Source organism: Callospermophilus lateralis, chromosome 6 (assembly GCF_048772815.1).
Source record: "Callospermophilus lateralis isolate mCalLat2 chromosome 6, mCalLat2.hap1, whole genome shotgun sequence".
Taxonomy (NCBI): domain Eukaryota; kingdom Metazoa; phylum Chordata; class Mammalia; order Rodentia; family Sciuridae; genus Callospermophilus; species Callospermophilus lateralis.
Window position 1 is genome coordinate 48,197,677 of NC_135310.1, and position 15,817 is coordinate 48,213,493.

The 15,817-nt window shown below is 36.3% G+C and overlaps 1 protein-coding gene across 2 annotated transcripts; it reads right to left on the reverse strand.

Moving 5' to 3' along the window:
• Nucleotides 1-1,339: 1,339 nt before the first annotated feature.
• Nucleotides 1,340-15,417, reverse strand: LOC143402368 (radial spoke head protein 4 homolog A-like). Of its 2 annotated transcripts, XM_076859807.2 has the most exons (6): nucleotides 14,747-15,417; nucleotides 10,081-10,315; nucleotides 6,253-6,993; nucleotides 4,959-5,106; nucleotides 4,148-4,265; nucleotides 1,340-2,740 (listed from the first exon to the last, which is right to left on the reverse strand). In XM_076859807.2, exons 1-6 carry the CDS (start codon nucleotides 15,415-15,417, stop codon nucleotides 2,515-2,517), a joined length of 2,139 nt encoding a protein of 712 aa, XP_076715922.2. In that variant the 3' UTR covers nucleotides 1,340-2,514. The 2 variants fall into 2 exon arrangements, with proteins under 2 accessions (XP_076715922.2, XP_076715923.2); XM_076859808.2 differs by lacking the exon at nucleotides 4,959-5,106 and having other exon boundaries at nucleotides 2,640-2,740.
• Between the last annotated feature and the right edge of the window lie 400 nt (nucleotides 15,418-15,817).

The window sequence follows — 15,817 nt, forward strand, 5'->3', positions numbered from 1 at the left end:
AAGGGAATTATCAAGAGATTATCACAAGTTCTCAGAATCCATGGTTAACTAGAGAACTGGGCTGGAATCAGTCAATTGAAGGCTAACATGGTGAAATTTATAGCAGGAACAATCTGATGAGGAGCCACAGTACATTGTCTGCTCGGAATTCAGATTCTAGACAGGACTGATTTGATTGACAGGAGACTATCTAACAGGACAGAGGTCCTCAGAACGAAATGAAGGTGGATGAAGAAATGGACATTAAGCAGCAAAAACAATGTGTACCATACAATGAACAGAAATTTACTGAATAAAGATTTATGAATTTTAGGTATTCCAGCAAAGACTGAAATTTGTGCTCTAACAATGAAATAGTATTGACAATTAGAGAATTCTGGAGCCACCCTTTCTAATGTTCTGTCCTGCAGACTAGTAACCAGTTTTCTATTTTACATCCTCTTGCAATTGTCCTGGTTCATGCCACCATTTTTTCTAACCAAGGTAATCTGATAACCTCCTAGTTTCCCTGTATGCATTTTTTATTATTTGTTTTCCAAACTGAAGCTAAAGTGTTCTAAAATACAAATAAGTTGTATGACTTTCTAGTTTAATCCTCCCCATTGTTCATGGGTAAAAATCCATCCTTTCTACCCTCTGGCCTCAGCTTACCTCTCCAGGTTCCTCTCTCATCCCTTCAAGGCAAGTTCACTCAGACTCAAGACTATTGCCAAAATCCAGCTCTTTCTGCCTAGAACCGTTCGCCCACACTGCTCTACCTGGTGGCTCTTAAAGGTACTTCTTAATCTGCTCAAATCTAGAGTAAGTGCACTTTCTAGGTACTCGAAGCAGTGTAACTCAGTGTAGATGAGTGATCCATAAACTTCCAGTCTATGACAAGTTAAATTTAGAAATTAAGGATTGCTGTGATTTTTTAAAATTTTACAAACATCAGCATTAATAGTGGAATTAATTTTTTAATTGGTCCTTTACCACAATTTGAGAGACACTATTCTATGGGACCCTGTAATGGTCACATTATGCTACTTGCTAAATTACAGTCTATTCTAACTTTATATTTACCTTTTCATATTTCCGCTTCAGTGAAAGCCGTGATTTCAGGAGTAGCACCTAGTTCTTATTCATAATTCAGGGTGACTTATACAGCTGGACTTAAAAAATCCCCCCTTTTTAATTGATTCATAATATTTTAGAAATATAGGGGTAGAGAATGTATGTTTGAAATGTCTGGATCTGTCAGTTTACCATATTTTCAAATCATTTTTTCCAAATTTAAATCAATTTTTATAGGATGAACAAGGACTACAATTAAGGAAATTGAGAAGTTCAAAAGGGACTTGCTGAGCTTGGTAGGTAGCTCATACCTACATTCCTAGAGACTTGGGAGACTGATGCAGGAGGATCACAAGTTTGAGGTTAGCTTTGACAACTTAGACTCCATTTCAAAATAAAAAAGCAAAAAAAAAAAAAAGGCTGGGGTTTGGTAATGTAGCTCAGTGGTGAAGTGTCTGAGTTCAATCACCAGTAGCAAAAAATGGGGTGGGCAATTGCATGAGCACTCCAATAGTCTTTTTTGTTTGTTCTTTTCAGTTATATATTGTATGACAGTATTATACAGTATTTTGACATATTTATACGAACATGAAGCATATCTTATTCTAATTAGGATCCCAGTCTGTGGATATACGCATTATTGAGATTGACTGTGGTGTATTCATATATGTACGTAGGAAAGTTATGTCAAATTTATTTCACTGTCTTTCCTATTCCTACCACTCCTTCCCTTCATTCTCCTTTATCTAATCCACTGAACTTTTATTCTCCACCCCTTTTGTTGTGTGTTAGCATTCACATATCAGAGAGAACATTTGACCTTTGGATTTGGGGGATTGGCTCATTAATTTCCAGAATATACAAAGAACTCAAAATGTTCCAATAGTCTTTGAGCAGGTCATGAAATTATGAACATTCCCCCTACAAAAAGAAAATGAACATAAATGGTATTTGCACTCAATATCATAGGCTTGACCACCAGCAATTACAAATGTTTAAGAATACATGCCCTGAGTCAGTTTTTACAAAGGTTAGAAATACATGCTCAAATTTACTGATTACTTGTGCTTTTGTTCTCCTTACTCCTTGACATTCAAAAGTATAGAAGTTTCCAAGGAACCTGGTGGATTAGACTTTCAATGTTTATCGTATTAGAAATTAAATCAGACCTTTTAAAAACAAGAATACATAAGCATATATTCTATTAGCCAGGGTCGTCAGAAGAGTAATATGATCACATTATTTAGCTTCTGGAAGATCTATTGAGTATCTTTTTATATACCCATTAATAGTTCTACACATGAAATGTCAAGTTTCCTATTTCTAAAAAATAACATGCACACAGATAATGGCCAATTTATATACATGTTTGTATATATGTGCATACATGTATATAATCAGTCTCACATAAGGGGTTTGTCTACATTCATGAAACATAGGTGTCAGCTAATTTTATTCTTACTAGTCTTCATCTTCATCTTCCTCAGTTTCTTCATTTTCTTCAGCTGCAAATACAGTTGCTTCTTGTGCAGCCCTGAAAGCCTTCTCCTCTTCCACACCAGGGTCATCCATTTCTGTAATTTCCGGTCCACTAGGGTATTCTTGATAGACTGGTGGTGGAACTGGGGGTGTGTAATTGTCCACACTATACTTATGACCCCACCCTATGTAGAAATTTTCAAACTTTCTGTAAGTAAAAAAATATATAAATAAGTCTATATATTTTGTTCAGTAAGAAAATAACCATTCTATAGCAATGAAGTGCTATTATTGTATCATGGTCCCATAATTTTAAAAAACAATACATTTTAAATGCTAGAAGTAAAATATCCTTCAGTAATTCTACTACAAGGAATTGTTTTGATCCAACTGCTTAAGCTGGTTAAGGAAACCCTGGGGCCAGACCCTGTCAAAATGTACACTATACCCAGACCCCAAGTAAAGGCCTTATTTAATTATTCAGAAAAACACTTAATACCCTGCATAAAGTTAAAGAAGTTCAAAACATTGCTAACCCAACAAGCTCATGGCTTGTGCAAGGAGTCAGACTTGTCATTAAAAACTCCTGTGTCCGTTTTTAGGTTTCACCATAGGCAATTACAAAAGCTTCACCTGGTTGCCCTCACTGGACAACTGCCCTTCCCATAGCAGACAGGGGCTCAATCAATGTGTTGCCTTGTCTAAGGGAGTTGTGGCCAAGGACTGTGACCCCTCTGGCTGGTCTTGCTCTTCACATGTTCACATTCCTAGCCCAGGTAGCTTGTTTCTAGGATTCCAGCTGAGTCCTGAAGGCAACCGTTTCCATCCCCTCCTAGTTCCCCCACCCCGTCTTCCATCCATATTGCAGCCTTTTCTTTAGAGACTCCCTTGTCAATGAGATGATGCCAGAACCCCACCCACATCTATGGCACCTTCCTATCTGACTCTCCACTGGCGGACATCACATGGGAGAAAATGGAACAGGGAGAAGACAAAAATGACTCTTACTCATGCTAGCACAGTAATGATGAAAGGCTTAGTCAACTCTGATGTTGACTTGCTGCCACAAGGGCTACTCTGACACCTGGCAGCTCAGTGCTCTCCTGCTCTGTCAAGCTTTAAACACTAGGTTATTAGGAAAGAAGTGGAAGTGTGAGACAAATGGAGGTGTACGTGTTGGTGAGGGATTAAAGGATTTTTAGTATCCTCTATATCTTAATTTCCTTGAGAGTGACAGCCTACATACAACATATTTAAAATTATCTTTTACTGAGATGTTCAATAAAAATGATCTGAGTCTTAAACTAATTTAAACACTGCTTACAATTATTTCCATTAATCTAAGTGAATGTATAAGTAAATTACCCCAGGATTCATAGATGAAAAACCATATTTTAATTCAATTAATTAGATAACTAAGATAAAAGGGCAAAAGCCTGAATTGTTCTAATGTCTTTTACTGTTTAATAGAGATTCTATTTGAATAAATCTTAGGCCACAGGTACCTGATACGTCAAAGATGAGTTAAAACAATAGTAGATTAATATGCTAGTGAGAACATAATTTCCAGAGTTAAACAGTCACAACAATGAGTTTGTAAAGGTCAGATACTTACTTGCCATTGGAAAAGGCATATGCTCCAGGCCAGAGGTTGGATCGGAGGACTGCGATAGCATACTGTGGGATGAGATTTGAGGACAGCCGTGTTGTCCAAGCAGGCATATTCTGAATCTCTGGAACCCAAGGAGAGATTTGAAAACTTAACTCCTAAATAGACAAGAAGATACTATATAACCAAAGTCATTTTTATAAATCTTATACACATAGATACAGGCACACTTGATAGAGAAGGAAAAGTTAAGACAGCAGCTTAACAAAATCAGGAGAGAATTTATGAATGTTTTGGAATAATAAAATTTCAAATATATGTACATATATACACACACATATTCATTTTTGCAACACAGGCTTTATTAACGGAGAAGGGATTTCTGTGGTAGAGGGAGTACTATTCATAACCAAATGAAAGGTCAAATTGTTACTGTGGAAGAGACTAAGGGTTGCAAGCACAAGCAAAGCAGATGAGAAAAACAAGAACATGGGACAAGAGTGATTGTAAAGACAGCAGCACCAGTGTTCAAGTTTGCAGAGCAAGACAAGAATGAAGAATAAGACCCTGTGAACATTTCTAGCAAGAGCTACGGCCCACTGTGTTCCCTCCCTACATCATTCTTTCAGCTTCTGTCAGAGCACATTGGCATGGACAACGGCATTCTTCTCTCCTGCCATTCTGGAACACATGAAGGGGAAGGGGAGGAAACCGTGGCTCCAGTTCACTTTTAGAGATTTGAATTCTTACATATTTGCCATAGAATGCACACGTTATGCAGTTTATATGACTCTGGGTTAACAGTCATCTAAATTACCTAAATCTTCAGAGATTGGTGTCAAAAGAGGGGGCCCCACTTCCTGTTCTATGTAGTCAGGATCTTCGCCTTTTTCTTCTTTTTCCTCATCTTCTTCTTCTTCTTCTTCCTCATCTTTTTGCACAGGATTGAACCAATTACAGCGACCCTGGAAATGAATTTTGCATTATTTAATAGACTCATGAGGACCTTAACATTTCAGAATATTTGTTCCTATTAAAACAATTATCAGAATGAGTTTTCATTGTGTGGGACATCAGTCGATTATCCATTCATTCATTCTATAGTTATTTATCAAAGGCTATTTCCATTTAGGTCATTTCAAGAATAAAATGTATTATTTATTCCAGTAATTTGTCCACTTCTTGAAGTTACAGAATTTGAAGGTTTATGGATGCTTTAAAACTATCAGTGAAAAGGTAATAATGTTTTTTGTTGGTTTGTAATATGTGATTTATATAAATGAAGTAAAGCTAGTATGGTATGATTATTAAACAACAAAAGTTTAAGTGAGGTAATAAGGTAGGTAGGCAGTTATAATTTCTCAATTTATCTAGAGCTCTCTAAGTGTATCTCTTATCTAGTTAAAAGTATAATGAAGATTTTTCTACCCACAAACAAGGAAGTATAGCAGAGTAATTAAGAAGGGGGACTCTGGGTCTATTCTGCACAGATTCACATCTATCTGACTGTAATGTATTAGCTATATTACTTTGTCATGTTTCCTAAACCCTCTGCTTCAATTTCCTCATCTATAAAATAAAGATAATAATATTCAATCTTTCATAGAGCTTTTATGAAGATTAAATTATATGTATATGAGATTATATATAGCCCCTTAATTATATTTTATTATATATAAAATGCTTTTGGAGCGGGTATTGGGGATTAAATACAGGGTCACTCAACCACTGAGCCACAACCCCAGCCCTATTTTGTATTTTATTTAGAGACAGGGTCTCACTAAGTTGCTTAGCCCCTTGCTGTTGCTTAGGCTGGCTTTGAATTCATGATCCTCCTGCCTCAGCTTCCCAAGCTGCTGGGATGCTGGGATCACAGGTGTGTTCCACTGTACTTGATAGATATATTTTTCTTAGTAGCACCTGGCACAATAGGTTCTATGTAATAGTGTCCTATATCACTGTTTGCTTCCCCCCCCCCAATTTTTGTTATAATCCTATAGTGTTCTTGGGATAAAGATTCAAGTTTTTTGGAGATAGAGTAAAAGAACTGTTTTTAAAATGAATGCACATAGCTATATTGAATTTGTACATCACCTGGCAAATACCCCTACCTGTGGAAGAATATGCTGTACATGATGAACCCAATTGGAGAGAGATTCCACTAGATCCATCACTTGAATGCCTTCAAAATCAGGGTTTTCCTCAAAGCTATCTCTCCCACCCTCCACTTCTTCTTCCTCCTCTCCTTCCTCTTCACCAAACTGGAAGAATCCTAGAGGGCTGACGTGCGTTCCTGCTGAAATTCTGGCAATTTGTGCTCGCAAGTAATTGCTCTCATTTCCTGGGAAAGGCGGATAGCTTAGGATGGGAGCATCTAATCTCCCAGTGAAAAATTTCTTGATTTTTCTTGCAATCACAATTTGTGCAGGCGTAACTGATGGTAACTTCACCCAAGGTCTTCCTGATTCGTTGCAAACAAAATAGACATATTTGTTGGCGCCTGTTCTATTTTCTTCTTTGGGTATAGTTGGTGGGGGCTTGTAAAAGGCCTTTGGTAATTCATCTTCCTCCTCTTCATCAGCTTCAATTGCTCCATTGTCCCTTTCTTCAGCTATGTCTTCCTCCTCCACCTCCTCTTCATCTTCCCCCTCACGAAATTCCACTTCGGCTACAATATAATTTCTTTCTATACCCAGGATCTTGCCCCACAAACGGCATCTTTGGATTGGGTGGGTTTCGGTAAGTTGTTTGAGGGCAAGAAAGATTCGGTAAGTCTCATCAGTGCCCAGACCAACTCCAGCTTGTTCAAAATAAAAAGCTGACTCCATTACATTTGGAAGAGAGCTTTCTGCCTGGGAAACAAATGCTGTGGTTAAAATTTTATCCATAAGGGAATGTTCACTTCTCTTTCCTCCTTATACATTTTGATATTAGTGCTACTTTATGTCTCCACCACTTCTTCAACATTTCTTCAAATACTTAACTCAAACTATGATAATTCTGAATTTAAATTCTTTTCTCCTTACTTGTAAGTGTAACCTCTTACATTCATTATGTCTTATACTTACTAATATATTACAGTGGCCCTGTTTTGTGTGTGCTTTTAGGCAGAAAAAATTAATAACTACTATCAATGATAAAAATTCAACACCCTTGTTCTATAAAACATATTTAAGCAACTCTTACTACCCTAAAATAATATATATATATATATATATATATATATATATATATATATATATAACATGTGCTGATGTGTTTAGAAAGAACATAGTTATATATATACATATATGCTTATATTGCCATAAAAATACTTGTTAAATACATGGTTTTATGTATGTGCTGATGTGTTTAGAAAGAACATAGTTATATATATACATATATGCTTATATTGCCATAAAAATACTTGTTAAATACATGGTTTTATGTATGTGTGTGTTAAATAAAAATCAATACATTAACCTATTTAGGGTAACAATCAGGATAAATAAAAAGAAAACATCATAAGTGCTCAGACATTGCCTATACTTAAAGACATAATATAGTCAGATGCTTGCCCCTACTTATGACACATACTTTTGGACTTAAATAATGAAGATAACATAAATAAATAATTCTATTATAGAAATACAGAAAAATGAACATGCAGAATATCAAGTATACGATAGTAAAACATTTATGAAAATTTAGGAAAATTAGAAAATTAGGAAAATTCAGAAAATTTAAGAAAGTTAGAAAGAGCATTTTCTGAGATCAATATAACTTGTAAGACAAAATGTTGACCCATAAGATAGAGAAATCGAGAGCACTTGCTGTTCTTACAAATGATCTACTTTCGTTTGTATTATTACTCTATGTCAAAATATAATTTCTTCTTAGCCTATTGCCATGGTTCCCATTTTCTTTATTGAGCCCTACATTTATTATTCTCAAAATCTTCTTTTAGTCATTTTGTGTCACTCATTGCCTTTTGCTTGCAGGAGTTCGCCCATCTAACTCAAGTGATATGTGGCTGTTTGAAATGTGAATAGTGTTTTAGTCAGCTTCTCATTGCTGTGATCAAAATACTGGACAAGAACACATTAGAGGAGGAAAAGTTTATTTGGGCTTATGGTTTCATAGGGAGTTTATGTTTGGTTGACTCCAAAGCTCTGGGTTCCAGGTGAGGCTGAAAGGTGTGACAGGAAAGCTGCTCAGGACACAACAGCCAGGAAACAGAGAGAGAACTCCTCTTGCCAGGGACAAAACAACCCCAAAGACACGGTCCCAGTGATCTACTTCCTGTCACACTCAACCTGCATACAGTTACCACCCCGTACAGTAGTTCTTTCAAATTATTAATACATCAAGCGGATTAATCCACTGATTAGGCTATAGCTATATAATCTAATCAAATAACCTCTGAACATTTCTGCATTGTCTCATACCTGAGCTTTTGCGAGACACTGCATATCCAAACCATAACAAATACTCTTTCCTGACTTTACTATTGTCCCTTTTTCCCTCAGAATTTTATTTCTTTTGGTCTTCACTTTGGTAATCTTCTACTTATCCTTCATGTTACAAATGAAATATCACCTGCGCTACAAAGTCTTGCCTAATTTCCAACACCAGAGTTAGTTTTTCCATTCCGTCTGACCCTGTAGCTTGCTGTCAAAACAATATAATAATAACTGCTATAATACATTTCTAGTATATGCCAAACTTTATACCTATTTTATACCTTTTGACTACCTCTACTGCTGAGTGATTATCCCTGACACTTAGAAATTTAGTCACTTGCCGAAGTCACACAACTACAAAGTGAATGATATAGCATTGCTACACAGATGGAATTCCAAAGCCCAAGTTTTTCCATCATATTAAACTATCTACTGTACTCATCCAGTTTTTGTTGTCTCCTTCACTAAACTTTAAGCAACTCAAAATCAGAAGTCTTTTTCACATGTATATCTCTGGACTTGGAAGGCAATAGACAGTCACAGAGTTTGTAAGTGAATCAGTGAATGAACAAATCAAAGTTGAGAACTAAGAACAGGAATCATGGTATGGTCCCAAACAGGAATAAAACCATGAGCACTGTAACATTTGTGTGGGACAGAGTTGCTCAGATTTCATTGCTTCAGAGACTTTCCTCCGGGAGTCTTTCCACTCTGAGATGGAGCTTTTCATCTGCACCTGATGATTTAACTCTTCCAGGTTCTAAAACTAATCCTACCTCAGGATCTCAGGCTTATTTGTGTTTCTCCCCAACCCCTATAATGAGATTATCCATCTCATCATAATTTTAAAGGACTACTGCCATATATGTAGCCTGTTATTTTCTGAAATGTCATTACCTGGTGCATAACTCTATCTGAAATTGATTCTTATTCAACAAATATTTAATAAGAAACAGCAACTTGGAGAACAAAAAATAGGAGGAAACTATTTTACACTCTGCTTTCCAGAAACGTATCCCACAAACATTTAGCAAAATGTGAGGATTGAAAAGCACTAAAACATGATATGAAACTGTAAAAAATGACTCAGGAAGAACATGGTGAGAAGTGGGGTTGATTGGAGAAAGCTTGAGGAGATTTAAGAAAAAATAATGTGTGAATACTATAAAATAGATAATTAGTAAAAAAAAAACTTGAAACCATACCACACTCAATTCAAATAAGTATCAAAAGTTATAATAGTAGGAAGGATAGTAGAATGAATCAGACATTGTTATCCTGTCTCTCTCTCTCTCTCTCTCTCTCTCTCTCTCTCTATATATATATATATATATATATATATATATATATATATATATAACCAGAGGGATTCTACATCATGTACAACCAGAAGAATGAGAAATTATACTCCATATGTGAATGATGTATCAAAGTGCATTCTACTGTCATGTATAACTAATTAGAACAAGTTTTTAAAAAATTATAATAGTGACTCACTATTTCATCTTCTAATTCCTGATCAGCTCCTTCTAAATTTCCCTGGAGAAAAAGAGTCTTCTGCATCTCAGCTATTTCATACATTGGAAGCAGCTCATTCTCATTTTGGAGTGTATCTAATTTTTTACTAAAATGAGCCATTTTCACATCTTGGCTAATATTTTCAATGATGTCAACAGCATTTTCGGGACGCTCATCTAATATCTTGGTCAGCACATTAGAAAGATGATCGTATCTGCCCAAAGAGAGAAGATTCCAAATTACATACATTCACACATTCACACACACACACACACACACACACACACACATCAAGAGCATTTAAACAAGCATTTGATGCAGTCTCAGTAGCATTTTAGGGAATTTCAACAACTTGAAGTCTTCAAAGATTTTTCAGTGAAGATAATTTATACCATGAAAGAACCTATCCTACAACTTTCTTAGAAAATGCTTCTGATACAATTTTGATGCTTAAGTTATTAAAGAAAAACATTGTAACAAGATACATATTCTATATCAGGTACATTTTTTACATTTCATTTCTGAAACTGAAATCTCTTGGTTACATACTTTGAAGTGATAAACATTTTTCACTGATTTACCTTAAATTATTTTCCATGCTCCCTTCCTCTGCCCTCACCAAATTCAATTTTAAATCCTAATAATTCTACCTTGTTTTTAAAGTCAATTATCTACTTCAGTATTTTCAGACCTACATGAAATGCATTTCGTATTGCAATCTCCATTCAGACACAAATAAAAGACAACTGTCATCAAGTATTATCCCTTAATTCAAAAGTGACATATCTAATATCTTGTTGTATCAAAAACCCTGCTTTTTATTTGACAACCAAATTAATGAAGCTATCCCTACCCTCTCAGGAATTCTTTGCATTTTATTCATAACTGTTAGGGTATGATTTTCCAATAGCAGATTTGCAGTGTGGATTTATTTTTAAGAAGACAAAAACTGATCAAAACTGCTTTCATATTGGAAAGAAAATTTCCTGTTCAATGTGGAAAGGTGCATAAATTGCCTCTCTGCTGGATGTATCTCTCAAATTTGTCTCTAATTACTTGACCTTTTGTCCAGTGAGATAAATCTAACAGAAATCACTTTCATACGTAGTTAAGTCCCAGCTGAGAGCCTTTGTTTGTCCCCAGTACATCATTCCTTTTAAAAAATAATATAAAATCCCTTTCATGCTCAAGGACACACCACTTTAAGACATTTCCCCAAACAATACTGAGCCCCTTATGAGAACACTGAAATGCTGCTATGAAATACTGTACATTATATGTTTCCTATCTAGAAACTGCATTAGGTTTTTCCATGGCCAAGATTGAAGTTTTATTTTTTATTTATTTCCTCCCTTGCTAGAAAGAAACACAATAAATCGAGAAGTGTATAGTTCCTATTAATTGATATATTTTTGAGTTTTCTTTGTTAATGTATTTATCTTAGACCTTAAGAATGTCACAAGAAAACATGTAGATGCTATGCACAACCAATGTGAAAGGCCATTCACAAATATTATGTTTGGAGAATATGTTATTCTGTGCCCAAATGTTGCTGTTCTTGTAAGTGAACAAGATTGTTTTGACTAGGAGTTTCTTTAAAACTTCATCAAGCTTGCCTAATTTCCATTTAGTCTTGAAACTCATGGAGGACTCTCTAGACTAAAAAGATGGTTGTTACCGGGCAATAGCAGGTTTTTAACTAGAGTGTTTGATTTGCTCCAGTAGGGGCTAGGGAAATCAGAATCCAAGTCAAAATTTTCATTTTATTTTTCAATATAATGTTTTAAGTTTTAATATAATGTCCATAAGTATTTTATCCATATTTCTCCAGTCAGGTATTACAAAAAATTTTTAAGTACATATCTGATGTACTTTTATTAGATCTTTTTTTTTTTTTTTGTACCAGGGATTGAACCCAAAGGTGCTTAACCACTGAGCCATATGCCTGAACCCAGGGCACTAATCACTGAGCCTTTTTCATGTTTTATTTTGAAACAGGGTCTTCCTAAGTTGCTGAGGCTAGCTTTGAACTTGTAGTCCTCCTGATTCAGCCTCCCAAGTCACTGGTATTACAAGTAAGCACCACCATGCCCAGCTTTTACTAAATCTAACTATATAATAAATATATATTTTTTGAACTGAGAATTGAACTAGGGGAGTATTTACCACTGAGCTACATCCCCAGTCTTTTTATTTTTATTTATTTTTTTGAGACAGAGTCTCACTAAATTGTTTAGGGTATTGCTAAATTGTTGAAGCTGCCTTCAAATTTGTGATCCTCCTGCTTCAGCTTCCTGAGTTGCTGAGATTACAGGCATGTGTCAGCATTTTTTCAATTAAGCAGTATTAATAATTTGTTTTGATAGAATGATTGAAAAAGAGGAAATAATTTTTCCTCTAGGCTTTTTGTTCAATAGCAAAAAAATTTATTAGATTCTGTATTTAATAACAGATTTTCATTGCTACAAAAACAGTTTTTATGATTGCCAAATTGGATCTGCATATGAAAGATGGGGATTAAAGGTATCTTTACTAAGTATTTTTTTTTTTTTTTGTACCAGGGAATGAACTCAGGGGCACTTAACCACTGACCCACATCTCTAGTGCCCTATTTTGTATTTTATTTAGAGACAAGGCTCACTAAGTTGCTTAGCCCTCACTTTTGCTGAGGCTAGCTTTCAACTCAGGATCCTCCTGTCTCAGCCTTCTGAGTAGCTGGGATAACAGGCGTGTGCCACTGCGCCCAGTACTAAGCAGTTTTTAACTGCAGGCTCTAAAGAGGATAATGGTGAATACTTTGGAAAGTTTTCAATTAACTCAGAAATAGCATTTGAAAATAAAATAAATTTAAATATTAAGTAATATCAGCTAGAAAATAATTCATTAAGAGAATTTTCTTTACTTTTTGTATTCAATTTTAAATGTTAGTAAACTCACAAGTATTTTTATGAAGCTCTTTTGTGATTGTAAAACATTTATCAACTCATGCTTGTTATTTAACCTGGCAGATTATGACAAATTTATCCTAGGTATTCAAGTATAATCTTCTACTAAATTGCAAAATTACATTCTCTATAAGTAAGTTGTATCTAAAATGATAGATTATAAATAATATTTTAAATTGTTCAATCTCAAGTTTAATGGACGATTTCTCACAGCAAATACTTTTTTTCATTAGACCTTAAAATCATATTTTACATTTTCTAAAGCTTAGTAACAGCTGCAATTATTTGTCATATTGTATGTTCAGTAAGCACTCAGAATTTACAGGCAAAACAGGAGACATCTCAACAGATTATGATGAGAACTGAAATTGATTCAGAGGGCGTGGACTGTAGTCCTGAGCTGCCATTCATTCACACATCCTCATTCAATCATCAGTTGACAGCATTGTGCTAGGCACTAAGTACACTGTGGTGTACAAAACTCACATGATCCCTTCACTCTTAGGGTTTCCATTCTAGTAGAAGAGGAAGACATTAAGATGTAAGCCCATGAGGCTGGGGTTGTGGCTCAGTGGTAGAGCGCTAGCACGTGATTGGCACTGGGTTCAATTCTCAGCATCACATTACAAAAAAAAAAAAACCTAAATAAATAAAATAAAGTCACTGTGTCCATCTACAACTAAAAAATATTTTTAAAAAATATAAGCCTATAAATGTGTATGAAATTATAATGGGCATTAAGTCCAATGAAGGAAAAGAATAGATTATTATAACAAAGTTGTATGGAAGCTGAATTCTGAAGGGTCAGAGTCTGCCAGAAGACTAAGGGAAGGAAACTTCTGTGCAGAGAGAACAACATGAAACTCACCAGGCTGTGTGACTGGAGCACAGTGATAGAGAGGTAGATATGAGAGATGTGAGCCAGTGGAAACGAGAAAATTCTGTTCTCTCACAGTCATTTCCTCCACTTAAAAGCAGATAAGTTCATTTGATGTTTTCTAAACTCCTTTCAAGCCATAAAATTCAGCTATTATTCTGTAATCCTCTACAGAGATCCTCTACAGAGCTTTGCTGTCATGAATTCTGAAATTCAAACTACAGTGGGATTCCCGGAACTTATTTGGCCATCACATTTTAAGAGAAAAGTGGATAAATAGCATGTGCCCTAAAGGTCTCCTATGGTGACCAATTTTCCTAGTGGGCTCAGAATTGAGCAGTTTCTTAGGATAAAGAACTTTCAGTGTTCAAATCAGGGCAGTCCCAAGAAAACTATGCTGGGAAGGAACTCAGAGCCAAGCCATGCAAGCACTAGAATGCTTAGATTACAGACATGTTCTCTCTGTATCTCTGCAGACACTTATTTATTACAATAATCCTGGAAAGATGCTTAGACTTTACTATATTGCTTTTTTGTTTGTTTCTGACAAAGCCCATGACCAACAATCCTACATTATACATCCCATTATAATTTCATACACATTTATAGGCTTATATGTGCCTAGGTTCTTCAAAGAAATTTGAAGAATCCTGACAGGTGACCTGTTCTGAGTCCTGCGATACAAAGCTATGTCACTAACTCCCTTTTAGTATAAAATCTTCTCAAGTATATTTCCATTCACTCACAGAAACACACTCTCACACAGAGATACTCACACCCCCTTTTGCTTTGACAAACTTTTTTTTTCCTCTTGGAAACTTACAGATTGAGGCCCGACTTGCTACTGGTCCTCAGTAGGTAAGCCTTAGCATTCTGAATGGCAATCTCAAGCATGCTGGGGGCCTCTTCTGAGGCCCCAGGCTCCAGCTGCAGAAGATCACAATTACTGTTTGAATCTTCCTCCTGAAAAATGTCAAATCTCAGCTCTTTTTGTTTAGAGGTATCATAGCTTGGGTCCTTTGGCACATACAGGTCAGATTTGGGGGACTGTGGAAAGGTGTTTTCCTCCAATTGTCTTGTGGGATGAAAAGTGGATTCTCTCTTGTCAGATGGTTGTTCCAAAGGATCAGAAAGAAGTGTCCCAGCATTAGGAATTATACTAGTGGTCCTGTCTGACTGCAGTAGGGTTCCAAGATCCTGCTCCCCCAGAGTCAAGGGAGGAGTGGAAGAAGGCTGCTGAGGAGGGGAATGGGGAGGTAATGCCCCTGGGTCTGTGAAGTCTCCCAGAACCATGCTGGCTCTGGACCCGGGGCTCCAAGGAGGGCTTTTGCTGGGCTGGGGTCCAGTTTCTGGTGCCTGCTCTGTCTCCAAAGGCTCAGATGACTGAGGGTCAGGGTCTTGGTGAGAAGCTGCTGTCTTTTCTTCCCATGGCCCCTCTACTTCCTTCAATTCGTGGTTTTCTTTTTCTTGCTTCAGGGAAGTCGAGTCTTCCATGGAAGGAGACAAGAGGAAAAAAGGTTTGGATGAAATGGGTGTGAAGATATGGAAGAAGGCAATGCAAGGCTGGTGTTTGCTGTGGTCTCTTATGTGATTTCTGGGTCATAGCTGCTCTGTAAGTTGCAGCGTCCTGTCTCCATAGCAACCCCGGGCAGGGTTCCTTAAGAAAAACAATACAAGTCAGTTGCCAGGATTCTAGGGAGGAGCCCACGAAACATGAAAATCCTAGGTTTGTGATTTGATGGAGTCCCTGCCCCTCTATCTAGCTCAGCCAATCCGACCTGGACTCTGTTTGGAAACCCGAGAACTCCAGCTTCTGTGTCTTGATCATTTAATGAAAGGATTGAAGGTGCCGTGCAGGAAGGAGGGTTTTAAGGTCTGATAGTTTGATAGCTGT

Excerpts from the sequence above, each read along its gene's own strand:
- LOC143402368 (XM_076859807.2), bottom strand. The coding sequence starts at position 15,417 with ATGGAAGACTCGACTTCCCTGAAGCAAGAAAAAGAAAACCACGAATTG. Across the intron at positions 6,994-10,080 it reads AGGAATTAGAAGATGAAATA|GCAGAAAGCTCTCTTCCAAA; the intron begins GTGAGTCACTAT and ends TTTGTTTCCCAG. Across the intron at positions 4,266-4,958 it reads ACCAATCTCTGAAGATTTAG|AGATTCAGAATATGCCTGCT; the intron begins GTAATTTAGATG and ends CTTGGGTTCCAG.